Source organism: Fulmarus glacialis, unplaced genomic scaffold (assembly GCF_000690835.1).
Source record: "Fulmarus glacialis isolate BGI_N327 unplaced genomic scaffold, ASM69083v1 scaffold44379, whole genome shotgun sequence".
In the NCBI taxonomy this organism is placed as follows: domain Eukaryota; kingdom Metazoa; phylum Chordata; class Aves; order Procellariiformes; family Procellariidae; genus Fulmarus; species Fulmarus glacialis.
Window position 1 is genome coordinate 20,945 of NW_009232191.1, and position 25,164 is coordinate 46,108.

Consider the following 25,164-nt stretch of genomic DNA (forward strand, 5'->3'; position numbering starts at 1 on the left):
GAGCCAGATGCTGGAAGAGTCATTTTTTTCCTTCCATCCCCCACCTGTTAATTTCTTGCACATTTTTATTGCCTTGCTGTTAGAGTAAGAAACCATCTTTCTATAAGCTCTCGCTTAAGGTTTCTCTAAATAACATTTCATAATCATTATGATCTGTTGTGTTCTCAATATCAGAGAATGGTGCACTATCAAAAGTTTCTATTGCAAAATTAGTTCCTCAGTTGAGGTATTACTATCCATCCTCCAGACAAGACTGCAGCCTTATTTAGGAGTGTTTGTGCAGAAAAAAACCATGCAAGTTCATGTCTGACAAAGCATCACAGAACTGCTTTTTGGCCTTAGTCAACTGAGTGAAAAATCTGATAAAAAACCAACCAATTATAACAAAAGAATTACAATTCTAGAAACTTCAGCAAAATTTTTTTACATGTTTGGTAGGGAGCAATCTTCCCTGCGACAAAGAAACACAACATTGACAGAAGACTGTGACAATTGTAGGAGCTGTTACTGTAATTTAGGAGCCTCTGCCCTCTGAAGAAAATGCTGTGTGATTCTACACAAAAATCAGAGTAAGCCAAAAGCATTTCCTGCTGCCACATCAATTCAGCCATTTCCTGATAGGAATTTTAATCTCTGCTTTGCAGATGCTACCAAACTGAATGGAGGAATGAGCAGACTTTTTCAGGTATCTTGGAGTTACTATAACAAAGATAGCAAAGCGGAAACATGAGTTATGATAGCAACATTCACAAAACCCCACTGAAATGGGAACATCTCCAGTGCCTCCAAGAGTGATCTTTTAATGTCTGCGTTCTCGGTATATGTGGATGTGGATCCAGCATGGATACAGCAACAAAACTTAAGTTTTGACCCTTAATCCGGAGATGTCCATGGCTAAGGGTATACTGAAAGGAGGTCATGCAGTTCATCTCATGAACCTCCTCTGGCAGAGAGAAAGTTTGGATAGGCATAGCTTTGCCAGGGACAACTTATGGCAAAAAAAAAGAAAAGATAATGACCAGTGGCCTTCTAGGAAGGAGATGTCACAAGCAGGAGTGGCTGCTGTGATGGGAAAGCAGCAGTGTATGGGTTACAGGCAATGCTTCCAGAAGACATCCTCTAGGCTGAAGCTATTGCAAGACAAAGAACAGGTGGGAAGACAAGACCACCAGGATTTTGTTCTGGTGGACTTCATTCATCCTGGAACAGCAGTCCCTCAGTGTAGGGTGAACTATGTCTCGCCTCCTCCCAGTAAACAGGGAGGCAGAAACACAGTAAGCATCTCTTCGTCTCCTGAATCCTAAAACCTCCTGCATATACTTCTAATACTTTAAATCTAGGTTTCCACAGCTTTTCTTTAAGAGCATAACAAGATATAATCAAGGACACCTGATTACAAGCACATGTTGAATTAAAATGGTAAATCATAATGAATATTTTGTACATTACTGTAGCTTAAGATTTGTGCAACAAGTCCGTCATTACTCACATTTCCAGAAGAGAGGCACTTCATTTAAAAATCAGAGCCTGCCAGGTGTGACTTCTTTCCTGGTTACAAGAAACAGATCTGATTTTTTGAAAGAGCCATTAAGGTTTCAGTCTTGGTTGAAATGGGTGTGTTATCTGTAATAAGAAATATATTCTAATTGGGTGACTGCAGTGAAGCTGTGTTACCATCATAAATAATAACCAGTCCTCCAAAATAACACATTTTCCAGCGTGTATAAATAATGTGTAGCTGACAAGGAACACTAGAAAAGAAATTTCTCTACTAAGGCTATCAGGACAGCCATAGCATGGCAAAGTGGGTGTTGAGATCTTTACCCTTTATGAATTCAAAATTCTCGTAGACATCTCTTCCTCCAAGTTACTGCCTGCAAATAGAGGCTTAAGACTACTTAGCTGATGGCACAACAAAGTGAGGGTTCAAATTGCACTGCTGCTTATTTAAATATCTATCTTCCTTTTTTTAGCAAGGAAAGTTGTTGATAATTAGCCAGCTTCCAGAAGAAATTCCTAGTAGCTATTCAAATTCAGAAACCATCACGACCCCATTATAAGCGATTGTTTGCCCTGGCCCGGTTCGAGCTGCAAACTTCCCACGGAGGTGAAGAGCTGCAGAGACACAAACTCATTGAATGGCTCATCTCTTGCCGGTTGCTGTCCCTAGGTGGTTACCTCCAACGGGGAGGACTGCTGAAGCCAAGCTGCTTCTGCAGTGATTTCTCACACTGCACCCACCAAGGGTTGTCAAAGGGTGCTTGTGGGGTTTTTAAAGCAATGCCTGGAGCCACGCAGCTGCTAGATATGATGGCCATGGAGAATGCCTTACCTCTCGCCCAAAGGGAGGTAAGGCTGTGTAAGTGATTCATAGGTGTTTATGAGTTGTTTAAAACTAGGGTCTAATCAGATAGCAAAGTTTTTCTGTTAGAGAAGGGTTTGCTGGATTGTTGTAGTGTTCTGGGGTTTTTAAACATAATTTCCATAAAGAATGTAGGAATTAGGTGTTGAAATAGTCCCCATGCCACAGACAGTAGTCAGAGAGTTCACAGTCACCAGAAGAAAAGCTCTGTTGTCCTGTGAAAGAGCTACACCTTTAGGTGATAACCTGCAATTAATTGGAAAGGTGAAGTTCCAAGGAAATATTAAAACCTAAATTAGTGATATCTTAAAGCTGTTGGTATGATCTGGGAAACTCTTTGAGGCACCGTCTTTTAGGTTTTTGTTTTGTTTTGTTTTGTTTCTTTTCTTGTTTTCCCCAAAGAGCCATAGTAATGTGGTACTATGAAGTGTATGAATACTAACTGGTGTAACATAGGACTAAGTGAGAAGCTGTGGATCAGGATGAGAAATTTCTTATATCAATCTCACTACTGTCTGGGCAACTTATTTCCTTGTTTGTTCGTGCCTCTCTTTCAACTTCATGCCTCTTTCAGCTATGTAGACTACAGTATTTTTTTTTTTTCTTTTCTCCAATACAACTTTAAATTTTTATGCCAAAGGAAGATGCACTTGAATATGTGCCTAAAAATAAAATTATCTTAGAGCTTGAAAGCAGGTGTTGGTGTTTCCATACAGCCTTGAAAGACGTCTATTAGTTACCTGTACAAAAGGGGGTTATTCCCAGAAGTGCTGTAGTCTATGAACTTGATGTTCTGCTCTATAGCAGTGAGTAATGGTGCTGCTAGCCTGGAAGTGTCAGGTAAGATTTTTTTTTTTATTATATTTCCCATGTAAAATAAAAGCTAGAGCCTTTTGCAGGCTGACAGAGTAAATCAGAGTAAAAAATATAGGATCAGAATCTAAATCTTCCAAAGGCTAGCCTTATCTTCTAAGCTAATTCTTGTTTATTACCCTGATCTGTTTCATATGTCTATTATCTCAAAGATCTTTCTATAAAAGTACAGAAATACCAGAATCATGGTGGCTTAATAAGTGACCCTCTGAAAAAAATGAAGGTATTTGGATCAAGTAAATTATTTTATGGTGGTCTTGGCTATTTCTTTGTGTTTTCTCCAAACGTTCCAGTAATCACCTTTCATTAGTAGAAATTATTAATCAAAGACTTGATGACTATGTTTTCTTTAGAAAAAAGCCCCCAAACCTTCAGTTTTAAGGTTGAATAATTGCTGCCAGTCATTCACTCAGCCATAGTAGTACTGGAGATTACAGGGGCTATTTTTTTTTTTTGCCATGCGGATTAAGAACAGGCTTTTCCAATGCATTTTTCCACCAGCCAGCATTCTTACCAGCTGTTTTAATAAAATTTCAACTCCATTCAAAAGACTTCCTACAATGTAATTTATGTCAGATTAATATTATTATGTATATGTAATTCTCATCTTCCATAAACGGCCGCTATTTTCACCATAAAATGAGGAGGTTTCCTGTGAAAGCCAATATTTTTTATGAATTGTTGGCACTATTCTCTTACATTGGATTAAGTACAGTCATGCCCGTGTTAATACTGTATTTGTGCTATTAAGGTTTCCCCAGACCCTCATTATTCTGCTACTGTGTGGGCACGTCCAAATTCCATGATGCCAGAGCTTGGCTCAGACAAATCTGGTGAGGTTTCTTAAAAAACAGCATTTCTCTGCCTAGTTCTCCAGCTTGGTCCAATCCAGAAAGTATTCTCAGAGGATGCATGATCCATAATAATCAATGAGAACCTTTAAGAATCTGAATTTTTTCCTCCCAAATTTTTGATGTCTCATCTTGTTGTAGAGGGTCCTTAATGACCCTGGGCTGTGGAGCAACACGTGGCAGTGTGGTAACGATGTGGGGGCAGGCTCTGTATCTTCCTTCACGGCAAAGACGAGTAGTATCTCTCAGCATCTACCTCCGGGAGAAATTTTATGGCCTGAATTCTGGTGTGCAGCTAATTTCCTTCTTCTGGCCCAAAGCTCAGGCACCACCAAACTACTGTGGTAATTGCATCTCCTTGAATTTTTTGCTGAGGTCTGGGGATGACTTAGTTGTGCAGCTCCAATGGCCGTAAAAAATATCAAGATGCTTAGATTGTCAGCTTCATCAAACTGCTAGTGCCTCTAGCCTGCACTGTAGGAGACCCTTAGGCCATTTATTTAAGCTGCCATCTGAAAGGCTAGTAGCCTATGACTGCCTATTTATTTAGACTGACGCAGGTTTTTTTGTGGGGAGGGAGGATTAAGCTCTTATATTTTCTCCAAACTGATCTGTCTAGGTGCCTGGGCAGTGCTTTGGATCTTGCTGTCAGAGATGAATCCATGCTGATAGAGAAGCTCACCATGCTTGAAAATATGAGCCACTGGCTGGAGAGGAGTGGAAAAAGTAAGAAAGAAAATTTCACAGTATGATGCCATAAACTGCATCCCTTAGGATTACCAAATTTTCCTTCGAACAGATTATCTTAGAAAAGTCAGTTAAAGTGGTACCAGAGTTGTGTCCTGCCTTATTAATTTGTTTGAAGAAAGAGACACAAATAGTAAAATAAAAAAAAAAAAGTCAGTTTTATGAAACAACAAGGAGTTTTATTAAGATATTTTATTATGTGTCTCTGTAAGGAATAGACCAACAACCATATAAAAGCTTACAAAGATGGTTAACCTTCAACACTATAAATGTGTTAACGTGACAGAAGTAGTTCACAATTTTGCATCTTTATTGACTTTTACAGAGTGAAGGGAGAAAGTTCTCAACTATGACATGCCAATGACGATCTTTGACAGGAGACATTTACAATTGCTTTAAATCCTTTTTTTTTTTTTTTTTAAAGCAAGTCAATAACCCTGACTTGCAGAGTTAGGAGTGAAAAATACATTAGCACCATCATATTAGTCTTTTACACTTCCCTAATTTTAGTGGTCTTGACCAGCAATGACAGGAAAGTAGAGAAGCACCTTTGATAACAGAATACAATCCAACAATAAAATTATGGTGACTACCGACATTAAGGTATTAAACTCTTAAAATACACTGTACTTTTTCACAGCTAATCAGTACAGAAATAGACAATTTTGTACCAAATGATTCCACTGAATTGACCAATGGGTCCAATGTCTTTTGATTAATTTGTTTGATTGATTTTTGGTATGACTCATCAGACACATCCCAGTTTCTGTCCATGTTGAGGTAGTTGAAACAGGGAGGTCTTTCTAGCTTTATGGACTGCATCTTAGAAAGAAGGGTAAACTTTGGTACTGGGAGCAATCAGTGCTTTGTAAATTGGCTAACATTCAACTAATAGAACACAGTGTTGTTTTATTAAGTGTTGAAGTTGTATTATAGCACCACGGAGACATGTTTTGAAGATGGAATTTGGTAAAAAAAATAGAGCAAAAAAAGCATTTTTACTGTACTTTGTGTAATAGCGAAAAAAATAACCCTTGATATCAAATTGATTTTTCCCCCAGAAATTTTGTTAATAAATAACTGGGATACAGACGGTCACCTGTACTAGATGACAAGGCTAAAACAAAGGAGCACAGTTGGAGTGTGAATCTGTTTGCTGGGGTTTCAGAAAGAGCAGGATCTTTGATTTATAAGAAGCAGACCGGGCCAATGTCCACGCCAAATTCCTGATCAGGACCACCAATATCTATGGGTGCAATATCAATCACAGGCAACCTCATTGTCTTGCGCGTTCTGTATTCAAAGACTGTTTTACCCCATTCACCAGTGTGTTTCTGTGAAGTTAAAAAGAGAAGAAAAAAAAAAAAACAACCACGTTAGAGAAATCAGTGTTGGGCTATATGAAAGTTATCTTACAGTTTATCGGATTCCATACTTTCTCTTTCCATATTAATGTGTCCCTCTCCACACCATGAAAACTGGTTGCAGTCTCTGTAGAAATGAACAAGTAGATAGACATTCTTCATTTCTGGACTTTTTATGCAAGGTCTTGTGGGGTTGTAGACCTTGCAGGATCCCTGATGGACAGTAGAGTACTCTGGAGTGGTGCCAGCGCCCTGACTTAGGACGGAAATGTGCTCTGCGTGCTGGGAGATGGTACAAATGGCTACTCTGTTCGGAAAGTGGTTTTGGCTTCAGGAAAAAGTGACAGCAGTAACGAGGTAGCTCTTCATGTTCATGTTAAAGAAATGGCCACAAAGTGGCTGCAAAGTAGATGTGTTCATGCATCCTTAAACGGCAGGTTTGTGGTGCTCTTGGGACCTTAAACAGCAGGAGGGAGAAGTTGTGGATGGTGTTACTGAAAAGGCTGCAGGTGCTCATAGACCAGCATGCTCGTTGATGTTACTGCTCCTCTCCAGTACTTTCTGCTGCAGTGAGCAAGGCACAGAGAAGCAATGCTGCATCTGCCAAATCACTGTGTTTGCCCCTTCCCATAATCATAGGCCATGACTTGAATCAGCTAGCCTTGATTTTTCTTGTATGACTCAGATGATTCCTGCTACTCTTAGAGTTGACATGGAATGGATCAAAACTTGGTCGCTGTGACTTCACTGACTTTGACTCTAAAGCAAGGAGATACCCGTAAAGCACAGATTTAAATGGGAGTGCACCTCACTTTCCACAGTTGCTACAGGAGTGACTTTTGGTGTACAGAATCTAAATTTCCCCAACTAGGTGTAACGTGTCCCTTCCTTACCTAGGTCATGCGAAGCTCTCTCTTCCTTTATTATGGGTCTAGTTCTCTAGAGGGAATTATTTATTAAACTACCATACTAAAGTCTTGTTTACTTACAGTACAGCCATCTTCCAGAACAGCATATGTGAATTTGCTGTTTCCTTCAGCCTTGATCTCACTTTCCACAGAGCTCATCAGTTTCAGAGCTTTTTTAACATTTCCACTGGCTTGATCCATGTAGGCAATGCTGTTCTTGCAATGGAAGGTGATGTTCTGGGAGGCACGGCTGGAGAGGATGCGGAGGAAGGCCAGCTGAACTTCTGAGACATCCTCTGGAAGCTCAGGATCTCCATAGCTGAACTGCATAGTGCAACACATAAGTTTTTTTTTAATCATGTCTAGGGACAGTCTGTATAGTTATTATTTCACATACTACATGTTTAGCTTAGTTTAATTACAGGATTATTTATTAGTATGTTGCGATGTACGTGAGTATAGTATGTGTACTACCTTTTGGGCTGTTAACTGTCATAATTTCTTACCTGGAAGCCTCCATTCATAGATTCTCCAAACCAAACATGTTTCCTTCCACTGCTTTCACTAGTCCACCAGTTTTTCCTTGGCACAGTGCTGGGGTTAGCATTGAGGCATGTTTCACCAGTTTCCATATTACAGTATACTTTAATAGCATCCATCTTGCAGCCTTGGTTAGGATCAACCCAGTACTCTCCTAGAGGTAAAAAAAACCATGTTAAGGGGCTTCATATATTTGGAGAAGAATCTGACTGCATGATGGTGAAGTTTATTTCTGTGCCAGATTCCTGAGCCAGATTAGGAAGCATATTAATTTTGACAGAAGAGATGCCACAGAAAATAAGATGATATAAAAATATACTGAGTTCATGTGAATACTGTAATATGACTGACATTTGAAGTAAATACAGAACTTATATTTGTCATGTTTTTTTTCCATAAAATTATTTAATCAAATGTTCACTTGTAAGCGTGTAGAGTGGAGTTGAAGTCAGTGTATATACTGTGTAAATGCACAGTAAATTAAAGTTTAAAATTATCATTACATTTATCATCTTTATCACAACATTTGTTTAAAAAAAAACAAATCAAATTTTTTATAGCAGATCAAAGACAATAGCATTAATGGAGGGGAAAAAAAAAAAAAAAAAAAATCAAGATCTGCTTTCATTGGTGAAAATAAAAACCTAACGTACCACTCTTGAGCTCAGGATGGCAGAATTTCAGATCTCTACAGTTACGAGCTGGATTCTTCCGTGACCCATCAGGACTAATGATGTTTTCAATCTGGTTGTTAATTGATTTCATTGAAGATATGATGTCACCCAGATTGATATCATTTTCTTTTGGCTCATCTCGATATTCATACCCATAGCCCACTGGACCTTTTTCACCAGCACCCAGGGCAGCTGCACCACCACAACATGGACCAGGAGGACCAGAAGGACCAGGAAGACCAGGCTGGCCTGGTGGACCCTAATAAATAGTGAACACAGCACTGAGTAGAGATTACAGGTTAAAACTAGAAGTCTGTGTGGGCCCTAATCTTAAAAAATGAGAATTCTCACATAAACATTTAATTTACTTAATCTTTAAATAATGGCATTTGCTATGTATAAATATCTGTTAGACTTTCCAGGCTTTTATTTTCCTAAAATTTTCTTTTCCTAATTTTGTCAAGCTGTGACTGTCCTCTTCTGTCTGGGCTTTGAGAAGGAACCCTTTCCACCAAAATCCAGAGAATAACCATTTCTCGGCTTTAGGAGAAGTGACTATGCCAGTGACCTTTGCAGTGCTGGCCTCTCTAGAGGAGTCTAGGAAACCCACTTCATAGCTTCCAAGACACAAAGGGAGTCTGTGCTCTGAAGTGAGGAGGAGATCCTGCCTTCCTGTTGTACACAGGAAAGTCAATGATTATCTGAGACTAACACAACGCCCACTGCACCAACAGTTACACTGAACTACAAGTGATCTGTATTTTTTTGGATTTAGCCGTGATAGCTAGATACCTCCTACCACAAACTCTGTCCATGAAGTACAGAATTTTCTGAGGGAGATATTTAAATGTGAGAGCACCATATGTTTCATGAATAAATCCTGAAGATTTGTTTGTTTGAGTGTGCACAATTTACTTACTGCAGGGCCACTTTCACCTCTGTTACCGCGAGGGCCAGGAGGACCAATTGGACCCGGATAGCCACTTGTACCATCTTTTCCAGGTGGTCCAGCTGCTCCTGGGGGACCCTAGAACAATGTTGAACACAAATAATATGGTCAAAATAGCTTACCAGATAATCTCAAATTCAGAAATACTTTGTGAGAGATTTCAAACATTTCTGTTTGATTTATCAGATGTCTTTCTTCAGCTGTTGCCTGTTAAGATGGCAATTTAATTTTTTTTTTTTTTTTTTTTTTTTTTTTTTTTTTTTAAAACAAACAGTCTGAATCTTCCTTCCCGTTATACTAAGTAAGGAGTTTTTCTTACCCTTGCACCTGAAGCTCCTGGACTTCCAATTGCTCCTTGTGGACCCAAGGGACCCTATGAATAAAAAATGTCAGTCATACACCTCCCAGTAATATTTTGTATCTAGCTGGATGTACCTTAAATAGAGACATTGAAACACCTTTAAGATTGTATGAAACACATCCTTATAAAAAGCCTATGTCAGATATGAGAAAGAATAGTTGCCATTCTTTAACCAGAAAAAAATTATCAAATGTTCTCTATATGAAAAAAATATTAGTGATGCAATATCATCCAAAATGCAAGAAAGCCAACCAACATCAACGGGCTTTGAATGAAATCTTGTATTCATAAGAATACATAGCTATAGGCTCAAATTGCTGCATATTACCATAAAATCATATTACCAGTAAAGTTATTTAAATAATTTGACAAACACTCATGTTTTCAAATGCATTAAAAAATTTGCTCTATATATGTACACAAAAACCATATGTTTAAAAATGATTAATCATCTTGCTGTCATAGTGTAAATAAGAATTTATCAGACTTTGTTTTACTCATGTTATAAGTGAGACAACAGGTTATATTGTGCTGTTAAATAGGTTAGTATTGGTGGCATTTATACTTAACACTGCCATCTTTTTGCCATCATTGGTAGATTAACTAGGTGAGTTTTGGTTCCTTGATTCTCACTTGTATCATAAGTGCTATTAATAGTTCTTTTCAGTATAAATCCCTCTTAAAACTTTTACTTGTCATAAACACCTAGGGCATGCCTGTCTATTACCCTTCAATTCTTCTAGCCATTAAGAACTATTCAAAATGGTAATGCATGTTTACAATTCAGTAGTTTACAAAGTTTACAATTTCGTGCCCATTTTGCTCTAATATTAATTACTGCAAAAGATGCATGACAGAAGAAAGGTCTTTGGACTGAGTAGCTTTTTCATGGATTTAGATGTCTGTCTAGCATAAATTCGTAACAGACAAATACTTCAACCCCTATTTCTATCTTTTACAATTTAATCAGAAATCGCCTATATAAATGAATGGAAAAAGTGTTTGTTCCAGGCAAAGGCAGACATGTAGCTGAAAGGGATTTTAGCAAACCCAGCTTTAGCTCCTAGCAGCTTCTTCCAGTTCTTCATTAACATTTATTTCAGGTTGATTCAGGGAATCTGGAATTTTGAACGCATTTGACAATCAAATTACACAGGTTCTTTACACTTTTCTTTCCTCAGTAAATTAGTTAAGGCTAACTAGTTACCTGGGACCCAAATCACAAGAACTAAGAACAGCTGTAATTCCCAATCCAATGCAAAATACTCACAGGAGGACCAGGGAGACCAGGGGTACCAGGAAATCCTCTGTGACCCTTTATGCCATTGCTGCCTCTTTCACCAGTTTCACCTTTATCGCCACGAGGACCTTGAGGACCCTTTAAGAGTAGATTTGCAATAAAAGGAATATATAAAGAAATAAGAAAAATGCCCAAATAACAGGAAATAGTGAATGTATGATATCACAGATATACTTTAAATATGACTTACAGCAGGACCTCGAGCACCAGCAGGACCAGCAGAGCCAGGAGGGCCAGGTGGACCCTGTGACACAATAAGAATAAGATGGCATGGATCACTTGGAGTTGACTAGACCACCTTTTTATTTCCAGATAAGCAGTAAGTTCAAAGCCAGCAGCTGTTTGGAAACAAGGGTAAGCTCCACACACACTACATAATCAGGAAAAATTTTGGTCAGTTCCTTTTTCTACCAATGTTAGTCTTACTCAGCTGCTTGTAGGTACTGATACATACCACATGCACTAGACCCCTTCTTCATTTTGTGAGGTGCTAGTGCTCCAGCTGTGCTGGTGTCAGCACTTCTCAGAAATAACTTGAAGACTTCCAAAGTTACTGCCACAGTTTAAATAAATAACATCGCTTGTGCTGCATGAGCACCAGATGGGATGGAAATTAAGATAGGGCCTGGTGGGATGATGTGCTTTTTGGCATCCTAAGGAGTATGTGGATTTTGAGCTCAATTTATATACAGTTATGAGGAACATAAACTGTGATGTCTTTCCGCTGGATATTCTTATAAAAGAGGTCCTCAATGCCAAGAAACTATGACAGTAACAAATGTATGACTCTTCCAAACTTCCACTTTATTACAGCATGAAATGGACTTTGCATAGGAAAGCTATGTAAATAAGCAGTAAGCTATTTACTTTGGTCTTACCTGAAATCCTCTTTCACCAGCTTTTCCAGGTGCACCAACGTTACCTGCAGGTCCAGGGTGACCAGGAGGTCCCGGAGAGCCAGGAGAGCCACTTTCTCCACGGTCACCCTGCAGATAGTCACAGTTGACAGGATAAGAAATCTAATGTTTTACAGAACTACAATGTAAAGAGGATATTCAGTGGAGCATAAGAGATTCAAGGAACAAGTTACATATAGCACAGAACTAGCTATGTATATTGTAATCTCTACATAACATTTATTTGGCGATTGGTGATTCCTTACTTTGCCTCCTGGGGATCCATCACGTCCAGGCAAGCCATCTGAGCCAGGGTTACCCTAGAAAAAAAAAGAGTGGTACAGTTTGTTCATAAGCTGGATGATGAATAGACAGCTTGTTTTCCAGTAAGCTTAAATAATGCTGATCAAGGAAAGAGAAAGTTTTCAATAAGGAAGAGTTCCTGGAGGCAGAGGGGCCTGTTTTAAAAAAAAAAAAAAAAAAAAAAAAAAAAATCTATCCGACCTGCATTATTTTGTAGGCGTACAGGCAGTGCAGTCTCTTGTTCAGTTCCAAGTGAGAATGTGACATGGTCCACAGGTAGTAAAAGGTATAGCAAAGACAGCAGGCTATACCACCTTACATGAGGATGTGATCTGCCCATACCCCTGTGCATCTGGCACTTGAGAGAGGCTTTGTGAACCTTAAAGCATGTTTGTTCCCCAAGTCTCCTGTTTGTAATTCACAAGCTAGCAGGAAGGTCTAACACATCCACTCACATCTCTGCCAGGCTCTCCAGGTAAGCCTCTTTGTCCAATAGGACCTTGTGGACCAGGAGCACCGCGTTCTCCTGGGATACCATTGGTGCCTGGTTTACCGTCTTCACCCTGAACAAAAAGGGGAAGGATTTCATTGCAGATAACATACTTATGAAATACCATCATACTATATATCTTTAATTAAATATGCAGTGATTATGAAGGAGACCTAAAAAAGTGAAGGGCCAGTGTGACTTTGGTGATTGTGAATACTCAAAATTAGGAAGATAAAAACTTGGCCAAACTGATTTCTTTTCATCGCTAGTAATATTCATGCAAGGCCACTGAACCCAAGGAACATTCCTTATTGTTTTGTCAACTAAGAAATAATAAATGGGTATGTCTCTTCTTATGTGTCCAAAAACAATAGCCAAAGCAGTTAACAAAGTTGCTGTTCTATCACAATATTAGTGATAAAATACAAACCAAGCCTCACACCACCTTTTCTGGAGGGAGGTGAAAATATTTTCCTGTTTGGGTCATAATATTTAAGCAAGAAACATACTGAGAGTTAAGCAAAGATAAACAACTTGCAGTAGGTGAAACTATGACTTGGTTCTTGTCTCAAGGGGAGTTTATAGCCCATTGCCCTCCTTAAACGGGTAAAGCTGGTTATATACTTCCAGATAAGCTGATCCAGGACTCTTGGTAATAGAGATTAAAGACAACCTCACATCCCACAGCTGCTTGTTACCGGACATTTTAAAGCCTGATCTTATGGATGTAAACAAAAATAACTGTAGATTTTGTAGTCTCTGCACATATACTAAATATACAACACATTCATTACTTTTTGTAACACAAAGCTATTTTCAGCAGCTGGATTACAGTTGTTGCGTTAGCTTTGAGGCTACCGCTGCAGTGAATGCACTCTCACCTTGGCACCCGCCATACCGGGTGGACCACTTGGGCCACGCAGACCTGGCAAGCCTGTGTTACCCCGGCCACCAACGATGCCTTGAGGACCTGGTTCTCCTGGTGCCCCCTGTTTGGGAAAAGGTCAGATCAGTCAATACTGAGGATCTTCAACATCAATAGGTGGCTTCTTATTCTTGACAAACATAATCCCTGTCAATTAGTATAACGGTCCCTGGCTGGATATGTACTTACCCTTTCTCCTCGTGTGCCTGGTGGCCCTTTTTCGCCTGGTGAGCCGGGCTCACCTCTTGTTCCAGCAGGTCCTGTACTGCCAGGAGAACCAGCGCTACCAGGAGGTCCGGGAGGCCCATCCTTGCCGGCAGGCCCTGTGTTACCAGGGGGACCTGGACTACCCTAAATGGAATTTTAAAGAGAAGAGTGTGAGCTGTGTAATCTGAAACAGTAGCACACGCTTACTGGTGTTGATCTTTCCTCATGAAAGCCAACCAAACTTGGTTTTAGGGTCCAACCTCTATGCATCTAAATCTGATCTGGTCTTATAAAGAGAATCCTTTCGCCTACCACTTTCAAACCTGATTTTTTTTCTCCCTACTGTCTGGAGATACGGTTTGCATAATACAACACCTGCACAGTTTGGATGCCCAGTGTTTGTAATGCATCCAACACAGGATACACGTTCCTTACCCAGGGCCCTGCCACAGAAATTTGAAATAGTTCCAGACCCCACTGGTTTCTTGAATCACTCATGCCAGTTACCTTTAAGGTGGTGTCTTGGACATGCGCAGAATGAAATGTCTTCCATTAAAATGCTTAGCTCAGCCAATCAATGGAAAGAATTACGTTGACTTTAATAATATCTTAAATAAAAATCCTACTTTTTCTTTTTATTCAGCAATATTCTAATTTGCATCTGTCTGTAACTATAAGACAGAAAATAAACATCTGTTTATTCAAATATAAATGTTTTCTTACTTTGTATCTCAGTTACCATACAACAAAGGATAACTTATAATTTTGATTTTTAAATGGGTAAATCCATTCTATTCTCTGTATTTCCTTAACTTTTAAAGAATCAAAAATCAGAATCTAATTTTTACTATGCAAGTTAAAAGTAGGTGTATTTTGAATATGCAAGGATATTATGAAACAGCTTTTCTTCGCACACAGATATTGTATGAAATCTTGGAATTAGCTGGTGCATCAGCATATATTTTTATAACAGGACACTGCAGACTGGTAGATTAAACTTCAGATGTAGGCCACATCATAAGAAAGAAAATTTGCCACACGAATCTTTCCAAACTCCTCTGTCCCAAGATAATTAAATCTTATGCCATTCCATTCTACAGGCAGCTAAAAAAAATTCTCAACAGTAATCTACTAAATGTAGTTTTGAAAATGCATACCAATTCAAGATCCTGAATTGAGTATTTCTCGCATCATAAAAGATCAAGAGAGAAGACAGGATGCCTGCCAACAACAGAAATACTCAAAGACCTGATCCAGGAGAAGGACTCCACTAACTCTGATGGTCTTTGGAAAGCAAACCATAATAGAAGGAGGAGTATCAAGACAGTAAGTGAATGAATTGCTATTCCATATGAAATAAGAGAGTAAGCTCTATTTTGCAGAAGTTTTTCCCTAAGTCCAAACATCATATTCAGGATGCTTTTACTTATGTTCCTGTCAAGGTACACACAGCTTAATATAGTTTAATAAAAGGGGGATAAGACAACTTACATTGCTACCAGGGGGACCAGGTGGACCACGACCACCAGGGAAACCAGCAGCACCCTATAAGAGATCAATACTTTTAGTTGTCATTTTCTGAAAATTGGAAAAACATGAACAAATTGATTTTTATACAGCAGCTGACTTTGAATTATATTTAACTGTTTTGCTTAAAACCTGAATGAAGTGAACAAGAAGTTCACAACTTTTTTTTTCTTTTTTTTTTTTTTTTTTTTTTTTTTGTTCTTCAAGGGGAGGTCCCATATGTACCCAAAGGTGAACTAATGGGCTCTGAGAAACTTGGCACAGATGGCATGTAAATCTAATAGCTGTTGAGATAAGCCGTTTTATAGCTTTGGGTCATTGTGCCAAAAGCTATTTTGGCACCTTACTTATATTAAAATCAATGTAATCCAGATTACTAAACACCTCAACTTTAATTACTCCTTCTGGAACACCTTAATTATTCTTGAACTGCAGATATAAAAGTCACTGAAGTTCTTGTTTTTCATTTACATCATGTTTGTTGTAATACATAGAGTCATTTATCAGTGACTAAAGTCAGAGATACTCACTGGGCCTCCAGGAGATCCACGTTCTCCTTTTGTTCCTTGCGGACCCGGTGGACCCTACATGGAAGGAAACAGATAAAGCAAATAATTTGATAGATAGATTAAAATTATAGGAAGTGTCATTAAGTTTCAGGCCGTTCAAATGCTTGCACCTGGGCCCAGCCACCTTAAGGCTGAGGGAGAACTGAAGAAACCTGTCTTTGCAGCAATAAGGAGCAGCAAAAACTTACTGGTGCACCAGGACCACCTTGTGGACCTGCAGCTCCAGGGGGTCCAGCCTCTCCTCTTAGACCAGGTGGGCCTCTTTCTCCTTTCCCACCAGGTTCCCCATTTTGGCCCTGTAGAAAAATTATATTGTTATTTTACGACTCAAAAAATGCAGATGATATCACTGTGATAAGAAACCCTATCCAGAAACTCTTCTGAAGGGAATTTAAAGATTAAATTAAATGTGAATGCATTTGAACTCTATTGGTCTACCAGTACAGGAAGGAAAGGATGAAGAAATTTTCCTCTATGTGTGACTGAGTACAGAAAGAGTAGCAAATGAATCAAATATATGTAGCAGGTATGTATATTAAAGGGGTTACAGCAAGCCTTTCTAAGATGTGGATGAACTTAGAGAAACTAAAAACTTGACAATCACATTCAATTGCTTTTAAGTATTTATACTTACTGGAGCTCCAGGGAAGCCAGCAGGTCCAGGAAGACCTTGTTCTCCTCGTTCACCCTGTAGAAAACATGTCAGTAGTGGAAGATGTTAGAAAGATAGGCTTCACTTTACAAGTTAGAGAACACTCCCATGAATACTGCTGAAGTTTCTTTGTCTTATCAGCCTTTCGAGGGAAAAAAAACCCCAAAACAACAGTTGCTCCTGAGCTTTAAAAACAACTGTTCAGGAATTATCTGATAATTATCTAAAGTGTGACAAACTGATCTCAGTTACACCTGTATAAACCCTAAGCACAATCTATGGTGTTCCCCAGATCCAACTGAGATTCAAATGTGCTGCTTTATCAATCTAAAATATAAATATAAGAATAAGAGTATTTTAAGAAGTTTACTTAGCTGTAAGACAAGATGGAAACAACTATTGCTCACACTCTTGCCCTGACCTGTCACTGCAGCCCTCCAACCCCTTTACACTGTTAAAAGCACTGATTTTCTGAAGTCCTTAGCACCTGTAAATCCCAAGAGTCAACAGGAGCCGTATGTGCTTAGTTTATTGAACTCAAGTCACATGTTCCTGATAGGGTAGGTGCAACACTGATGTCTATACTAGGCTAGAGGAGCCATGGTAAAGTTATATTGGAAGAGAAGTACTATCACTTACAGGACCACCACGGGAACCCACTGGACCTGGGGCACCTGCTGGACCAGTCTCCCCCTGCAAGGAACAAGAATTATTACTAAGTGTTTTTCTTCTTCCCATGAGACAGCCATCAGTGTGATGGTTTACAGTACTAAACATCATTACAGAGGATGCTTTACCTTATCTCCGGGTGGGCCGGCAGGACCAGGAGGACCGATGGGACCTACATTACCCTAAACAATTAGAAAATAACATATTTTGTATCAAAATATGACAATGTTAATTCCTTTATTTTGATCAATAGCATTTATGTTTCCGTGTAAACAGATTGCTAAAGATATTTAAATGGAAGTAAGTCTACAATGGCAGTGTGTTGTTGCACACTACACTTTGGAAAGACACTCCGAGATCACACCATTTTGCGATGTGAGAGATCTCCAATTGATTTATCCTCTTCCCCCTCCCCCCCCGCCCCCCCATCTACACCTGATAGAAAATCACCTGAATTTAATAGATCTCTTTCAATGGTAGACAATAGAAGTGATCCATTGCCCTAACTTTTCATATAGATAATTGGTCCATATTTCTTCAGTATATGTTCAACATCTCTTGACTAGCTCCCTGACTTTTTTGTTTCTTGAGAATTTAATGCGTACCTGATGGTTTGAAATACATTTTTTATATTTCCTTCAACTCATACAACCTGCATTTTTGTATTTCTCATCCCTCATTATTTTGATGTGTATACTGCTTGCCTGTACTCATTAGATATGTGTATATATTTCAAGTGTCTTTTATGTGTATATGCTATATAGATGTATAAATATATTATACATAGTAACCTGTAGAAGTATTCTGTATGAGAACACTTACTATCATGATGTATTTTTGTGCTTCATTATAACCAGCATTTTCCTCATCAGTCAGCTAAACTTAGGAAGCTAGTAACATTTTCTCTATTTTTGTAGCGGTGTTTTCCCTCCAAAACATGGTCTAATCAATTGTAATCTTCTGCTTGTAAAAAATTCTATTATATCTATCCAAGCAGCTGTAATCACAAAAACTGGTATTAAGTCTAATTCAGTTTATGAAACTAGATTTGCACTGCCACATACAATAGGATTACTACTTTACCTCTCCTAGACAGTATTTATTCACTATAAGTTTCATGATGCTGTAAGTGTAGACTATGTGAAGCTAATTGATAAACTGCTAGATGTTTAAAGACTACTCACTCTCTCTCCTCTTGCACCAGGAATACCATCAGCACCTTTGCCACCAGGTTCTCCCTAGCAAGCATAAGACATAAAAAGCATAAGCAAAAAGCAAGCATAAGACGAGCATAAGGTGGGGGGGGAAAGAAGACTTAAAACATTAATGAGGCAAGGAGGTCATACTGAGGGTATCTCAATAACCAGATTTCCTTATTGTGATCATACAAATCTAAAATTGGGGATGACATTCTGCCCAGTATTCAACATCAGATACTGAATGCTTTGATGGATCCCCTCCACCCCCAAATTGATTCAAAATGGAGTCTATGTCAAACTGTTGCCCATGGTATGAACTATTCTCATTGTTTATTAGCATCTTTAGAACTGTTTTGACATACCCCTCCCCCAAGAGATCTAAGACAGCAAAATATCTAGCATATATTAAACCAGGTGAAAAATCCTGTATTTTTTAACATACAGGACCCATGTCTCACTGCTAAATCAACAATACTGCTACACAGTCAGTACCTTTGAAATCAGGCCAAAAGTGAAGATGTGAACAAACCCAGTGCCTCGTGGGAAGCTAACACTGAGTTAGCATAAAATTGGCAGAGAGTATGTGTGGGTGTATACGGGTGTGTTACCTTATCCCCTTTTGGTCCAGGACTTCCAGAAGCTCCTCTTTCTCCTGGCATTCCCTGTAAGCCAGGCAGCCCTGTGCCTCCAGCGGCACCAGGGGGTCCAGGAGGACCCTAAAGAGGAACAAAAAATAATTAGAAAAGATTAAAAAAAAAGCATATGAACCTGAATGATGCAAATAACAGCAGGAAGCAAGCAAGTCTGTGGGTACCTTGGCACCTTCTGAGCCAGCAGGACCTGGCCCACCTCTTGTTCCAGGAGGTCCTGGAGGACCCTGTGCACCACGTTCACCTGGGATACCATTTTCACCCTGTGACAAAGAAATATGTTATCCTTTGTTGTCAGGCTCATAGTTCATTAATTCCTTAATGTAATAATGGAATCGTTGCTGTATGATTTACCTTAGGGCCTGGGAATCCGGGTCCGCCAATATCACCTTTTGGCCCCTGTTTATGAGAAAATAAACGCAAGTTATCCATGTGTTTTACTTAGCAAATCTGCATTGTGGTTGGCACCCTATTATCACTCGCCTATTATCACTTAAAGCAGACTTCTCTGCTCTGCAGAGTGCTGATAGCTATCTGAATTTGGAAAGGTAATCTAGGAAGAGCTTTTCATATATTTTTCATCTGTTTTAAAAAAAAGGAACTACTACTTACTGGTTCTCCAGGCTTTCCATTCTCTCCAGCTGGTCCTGGTCCACCAGGCAATCCCTATATGAACAGTATTATCATCTCTGTTACATAGATAAATTATGCATTTTCCTATCTAGCAAATTTTTTTGACACGAAGATGTGTACCCAACTCATTCCAATCCTTTACAAAGTAGGAGGTGCTAATTTGATAGCTACAGGTTTTATGTGGCATAATCTGCTGAGCTAGCCATCTGATTTGCAACTATGAAATACTAAGCAATAACTTTTGTCAAGTGGTTGATCTGTCTTACTTCAAAATATGATGACATACACCCTAATGAAAATGTTGAGATGCTTTTTTTTCTTTTTTTTCTTTTTGTCTGTGTGTATGTGTGTGTGTGTTAGTCTATTAAAAAGAATCAGAAACCAATAAACAATAAACACACAGCACCTGGAGGCCAGGTGGACCTGATGGTCCTGGTTCTCCTCTCTCCCCAGAAGCACCCTGGAATCAAACAAAAGAGGAAAAAAAAGAAGAAATTATCTGAAAACATTTCAACATATAAATACCTCCACAGCATCTTTAATCTATGCCTCCTTATGATCTGATGATGACATTGCACAATCCCAAAGACTAATGTATCTTGGTGTTCTGGTATTTTCTCTTTTCACTCCAACCGTTAGATGTAATTCAGCAGACACATTTATACTTGATACTGTCTGAAATGCTAACTCTGATAAATGTTAAAGGGAGCAATAATATGCTTCAATTTGAAAAGGTGGTAGATCCCCAAGAGCTCTAAAGTGACTTTTCATTTCAACTTATACCAGGTATAAGTTTCTCCTAACTCAGGTTTCTCCTAACAAAGTTTTGAGTATTAATTTATTAAAATAATGGCAAAGAAGAGCTCTTTTATTTGTCTTCATAAAAGGAGACTTCTTTATATCATTAAAAATATTTTCCTTCCCCTAAGTTCACAGTCTCTATCTGTAGATGCCAGACCACCTTGGCAATAACCGATAATTGCCTCTTACGGGACCACACTTACAGTAGGTCCAGGAGGACCCGGGAGGCCAACATCACCATTCTTGCCAGCAGGACCCTATACAAAGGCAAAATTAGGCTATGGTTATGGGTTGATATAACTTTTATAAGACTCACCAAATTATTATTAATTAATATTATGTCATTATTAAATTAATTATATTATTACACAAAATGTTAATGAAACTTACAGGTGTTCCAGGCGGTCCACCAGGGCCTCTTTCCCCATTCTTACCCGGTGCACCCTTACAAAAGACAAAAGTCACATTTAAAGTACCTGTTCTGGTCAGTATACAGTAACTTAAAGCTGCAGCACCAGCTACCTCCACTATGGAGCCACTTATTTTAACATTTGACTGATCAATCTTAAGCACAGGAGAAGTGGAGCAATCCCACTAACCTCATTGCCCTTAGGACCTGGGAAACCCATTACACCTGGTTGACCACGTGGGCCTGGAGGGCCAGGTGGACCAGAACGGCCAGATTCACCTTGACTACCCTGGGATAAGCAAAAAAGAAATGGAGACATGGTATCTGTTAGGTGAAATAAATGAATATCCATGATATTAAACAATGAGTCAAAATGACATAAGGCTAGAGAAGACATTAAAAACTTACTATGTGTTTTTCAACTAAGCTTCTGTATACTCTGTATTTTACGTCGTTTTAAATGACAAGATTTACAGAATGTTATTATAATGAGACAGCATATAAAGAGCTCTGGTAATTAAAACAACAAAAAAAGAGACAATTAATCTGACTATGGTAACAAACTGTCATGTAGATACTGTGGAATGAGGGTAAGGTCAGTAGGAGGACTAATACAAAATATTTGCACAATGTACATACCGGAGGGCCAGGTTTCCCATCACTTCCAGGGCTTCCTGGAATTCCAGGCAAACCCTACAATTGAAGAAAAAAAAGTGTTATTCTTCAGGTTAAAATATTCAGGTGTAGTATTAAGTTACAATACATAAACATAAAATATACTTAAAACTACTTGCTTGGTTTTAACCACTTTAATAAAGATTAAAACTCCTCCCATTCCCCCCCCTCCCATTAAGGGGAAAAATTGGAGAAAGCTAACAAATTCTTTTGTTACGAGTTTATCCCTTTCTCTGAGATTCATTGCATTTAATCAAGGCATCAGACATTAATCAATGTGCACAAAAATTGTATTCTTTCATTATTTGGGAAGAAAACTCATTTCAGATAGTAAAAATCAAGGAATGAAACAATTTTAACTATGTCCCCATACTTAAAAGCAACACAATTTATAACATATTTTTAGTTAACTTGTTTAAAATTTTTAAATATTATTTTTGTTATCTTTTAAATCATTCATTTTCATTTCCGATAAAATCTTGTTTAGCTCCCAGAAGCCTGCAGTAAGGCTGACTTTAGAATTTCAATGTACTTGTTACCAGCGGTTGCTAATTCTTAGTATAGCTCACAGAATGTTACTACATTCTGTATATATCACACAATAGGTTATCTCTGAAAATCTTCTTGATATGTACTATGAAAATCTGACCAACAGCTTATTTGCATTAATTACAAATAAGCAATAAATATAATAAATTAAATACTTAAGTATTCAAATACATGGATTAACGTATAATTTAATTATTTAAATTTTAAATTTAAGCTTATTTAAATAATAATTCAAATATAAAATATTTAAATACAATAACTCAAATTTCTATTAAATATAACAAACATAATACAATTTATAATAAATTATAAAATTTGCTAAAATGTACATGGACAATACAGAAAATAATCCGATGCTAAATCACACTAAACCTGTATTTCATGACAATGCATGGCATACTCCGGGGACTGGGGACCATGTTCAGCTTCATATAAGCTTCCTCATTCACTTGTCAGAGACTCTCTGTCCCTGCATAGTTATCTGTTACACTATGAACATATGTACTCTAATTAAAGGAATTAATAACATCACTGGGAAATTTTTCTAATTGGACTTCTCTGTTGTATCAGCTCAGATGAGGCATCTCTAACAGAGTTTATCCCATTTTCTTGGAGATGTCCTGTCTTACTCTCATTCCGGGAAGACCTGGGCCTCCATCTTGTCCACGCTCTCCTGCGGGTCCACTTGGGCCAGGAGCACCTGGGCTACCACGTTCACCTGCAGGACCCTAAAAAAGAGATGTTAAAATTCACAGCAAGGAAATCGGCATAATTTTGAGTCTGAAATTGTCCATTCAAATCCACACAGATTCCACAGAAGTTTGGGTTTGTTTTTTTTTTTAGAGGAAGACTCATACCTTTTCACCTGGAAGTCCATTGCTACCGGGTAAGCCACGGAAACCGGGGGAGCCCTGCCAAATAAAGGAACAAAATATGGATCATAGCCAATATGACTTAGGTAATGGCAACTGTTTTTTCTAAACTATTTACCCTTAGACATATTATTACGCAAATTAATGAAACACACACATGGAAATGACATTTCACTGTGGCAAGTCTACAGAATTATTTTCTCTTTGGATATAACCCCCCTGTTGAAATCATAGCCAGTCCTCCACTTTTTTTTAAATGAGTCCTGCATTAGTTACTTTACTCATTAATTTTCTAAATTCATATCAAAAATAAAACAACAAATTCAGTCTTCATCAATTTTTTTTTCTAATTCAATACTGAAAAGAGCTCTATTGTATTATTTCAATATTTATATGTACTACTATCTTCATTGCTTGCAAGAAATTTGAATTATAAAATTTAATTTGCTGCCCCATTTATATACTTAATATGATTAATTTGCTCACTGTGCATCTTTGGTTTCCTCATAACTTCACCAAATACTACAAACAGTTATTAAATTAGTTATAAATAGATCAGTACTATTTCCTTTGATTCAGATGTGAACAGAAATCTAAAATTTATAAGGGTGTTGCTATTTATTTTGTTGAATAAATCAATTCAAGAATTCCTTTGTGAGAATGCTCTTTGGAAAGTTATTGAATCTACTAGCTAAAAAACCATCGGCAATAAAGATATTAAAACATAGAAGACATCCTGACAATATCGTTGTTACTGACAATATCGATATTTAAGATCTATTGATGATACAGATGTTGACATAAACACATATCCTGAATGTAGAAGAATTTGCATTAATTTCACTTTCAAGAGCTGAAATTTTGTGATTGTGCATTTTTGTTAACTGAGAAGTAATTTTGAAATTTGTATAATATTTCTTTTTTTCCAGTCCCTGTGTAGTTCTCTCAGTTTAAGATTGCTTTTCAGCACAAAGCTTTCGATACAACTTCCAGGTATATAAGATCACTGCTTCTTCAATATCAAAAAAAGAAAGAAATTAATTTTTTTCAGACTGAGATAGATCCAAGCGCTGGAATTCAGATGAGGAACTAGATGATAAGAATTCTCCCGTTTTGTAACCCAGTTTCACATCTGGAATTTGCTGAGAACAGATATGGAGCCAAATTTCTCCTCAAAGTATTTTGAACACCAGATTTAGCTGTCTCCTTATTAACTCAAAATGTACCTAGAGTGCATGGTCACCTACAGCAGCTTACCCTTTCTCCAGGAGTACCAGGTACGCCATTCTGGCCGGGTTCACCATTTGCACCTCTTTTGCCTTCCTCACCAGGAGGTCCAGGAGCACCTGGTGTGCCATTTTCACCCTGGCAACAACAAAAAAAAGCCCACCAGTGAAGTTAGAAGTCTCCCAAAGAAAACCCTGTGTTTTGTATGGGTAACGATTCAGGGTTCAGACTTCCTTGGAAGAAGTCTCTGAATGCATTTTAAAATCACTTACACGCTCGCCTTTTGGGCCTGGATCTCCCTTTGCACCATTCTTACCAGGTTCTCCCTAAACAGGAGAAAATCCCATTAAAATTATGGATTGCAACTGGGCATTATTCTAGAAATAGATGTGATACCTTCCAAATTATTGACTCATTTTTATTATTTTACATTCTGCAAACAAATTAGCAGACACTAGTTGAACCAGGATGTGGAATGCGTGGCACTCCTTAAAAATCCAGTAAAGGAAAGAAGTGTTACAATCTTAAACACCACTGAGTAAAATTTTATGTCTGTTTTTGAGCTATTTGAGACATCGTTGTGACTTTTACCTGAAGTCCTTAAGTGTTTCTTTGAGAAAGAGCTATGTGTTCACTAAGAACTACGTGAACTACTATGCTCTATCAGGCAAGAGCATACTGGGGTAAATGACAATATAAGAGAAGGTACAAGTCACTAGGTGTAGCTGACTGTAGAGTCAGCCCGTGGGAACTTGAACAGGTGAAATTAGGATTTTAAAATAACAGATTTTGTCTAATGTAGCCATTTTAGACAAGCTATTTTTCTGTTTTGTGTTTCTGGTTTGATAGATAACTTAGGAAAGCAAATAAATATTATTATCATATTTATGTATAATTTTTATATATAGCATGTGTTTATATATAGTAATGTGTGAAAGAGAAATATATTATATATTTATAAAAATAATTGCCTATTGTTATT

General features: G+C 38.1%; 1 protein-coding gene across 1 annotated transcript; it reads right to left on the bottom strand.

Moving 5' to 3' along the window:
• Nucleotides 1-4,990: 4,990 nt before the first annotated feature.
• Nucleotides 4,991-24,508, bottom strand: COL3A1 (collagen, type III, alpha 1; the record flags this gene model as incomplete). Its single annotated transcript, XM_009584810.1, has 33 exons — nucleotides 4,991-6,167; nucleotides 7,187-7,429; nucleotides 7,612-7,799; nucleotides 8,299-8,578; nucleotides 9,239-9,346; nucleotides 9,588-9,641; nucleotides 10,900-11,007; nucleotides 11,120-11,173; nucleotides 11,808-11,915; nucleotides 12,092-12,145; nucleotides 12,584-12,691; nucleotides 13,500-13,607; nucleotides 13,733-13,894; nucleotides 15,242-15,295; nucleotides 15,808-15,861; nucleotides 16,035-16,142; nucleotides 16,481-16,534; nucleotides 17,138-17,191; nucleotides 17,296-17,349; nucleotides 18,352-18,405; nucleotides 18,975-19,082; nucleotides 19,181-19,279; nucleotides 19,371-19,415; nucleotides 19,629-19,682; nucleotides 20,056-20,109; nucleotides 20,654-20,707; nucleotides 20,841-20,894; nucleotides 21,050-21,148; nucleotides 21,499-21,552; nucleotides 22,713-22,811; nucleotides 22,941-22,994; nucleotides 24,213-24,320; nucleotides 24,455-24,508. Coding segments are annotated over 33 exons (3,090 nt in total), but the record flags the coding sequence as incomplete, so codon positions are not given.
• Nucleotides 24,509-25,164: the final 656 nt, after the last annotated feature.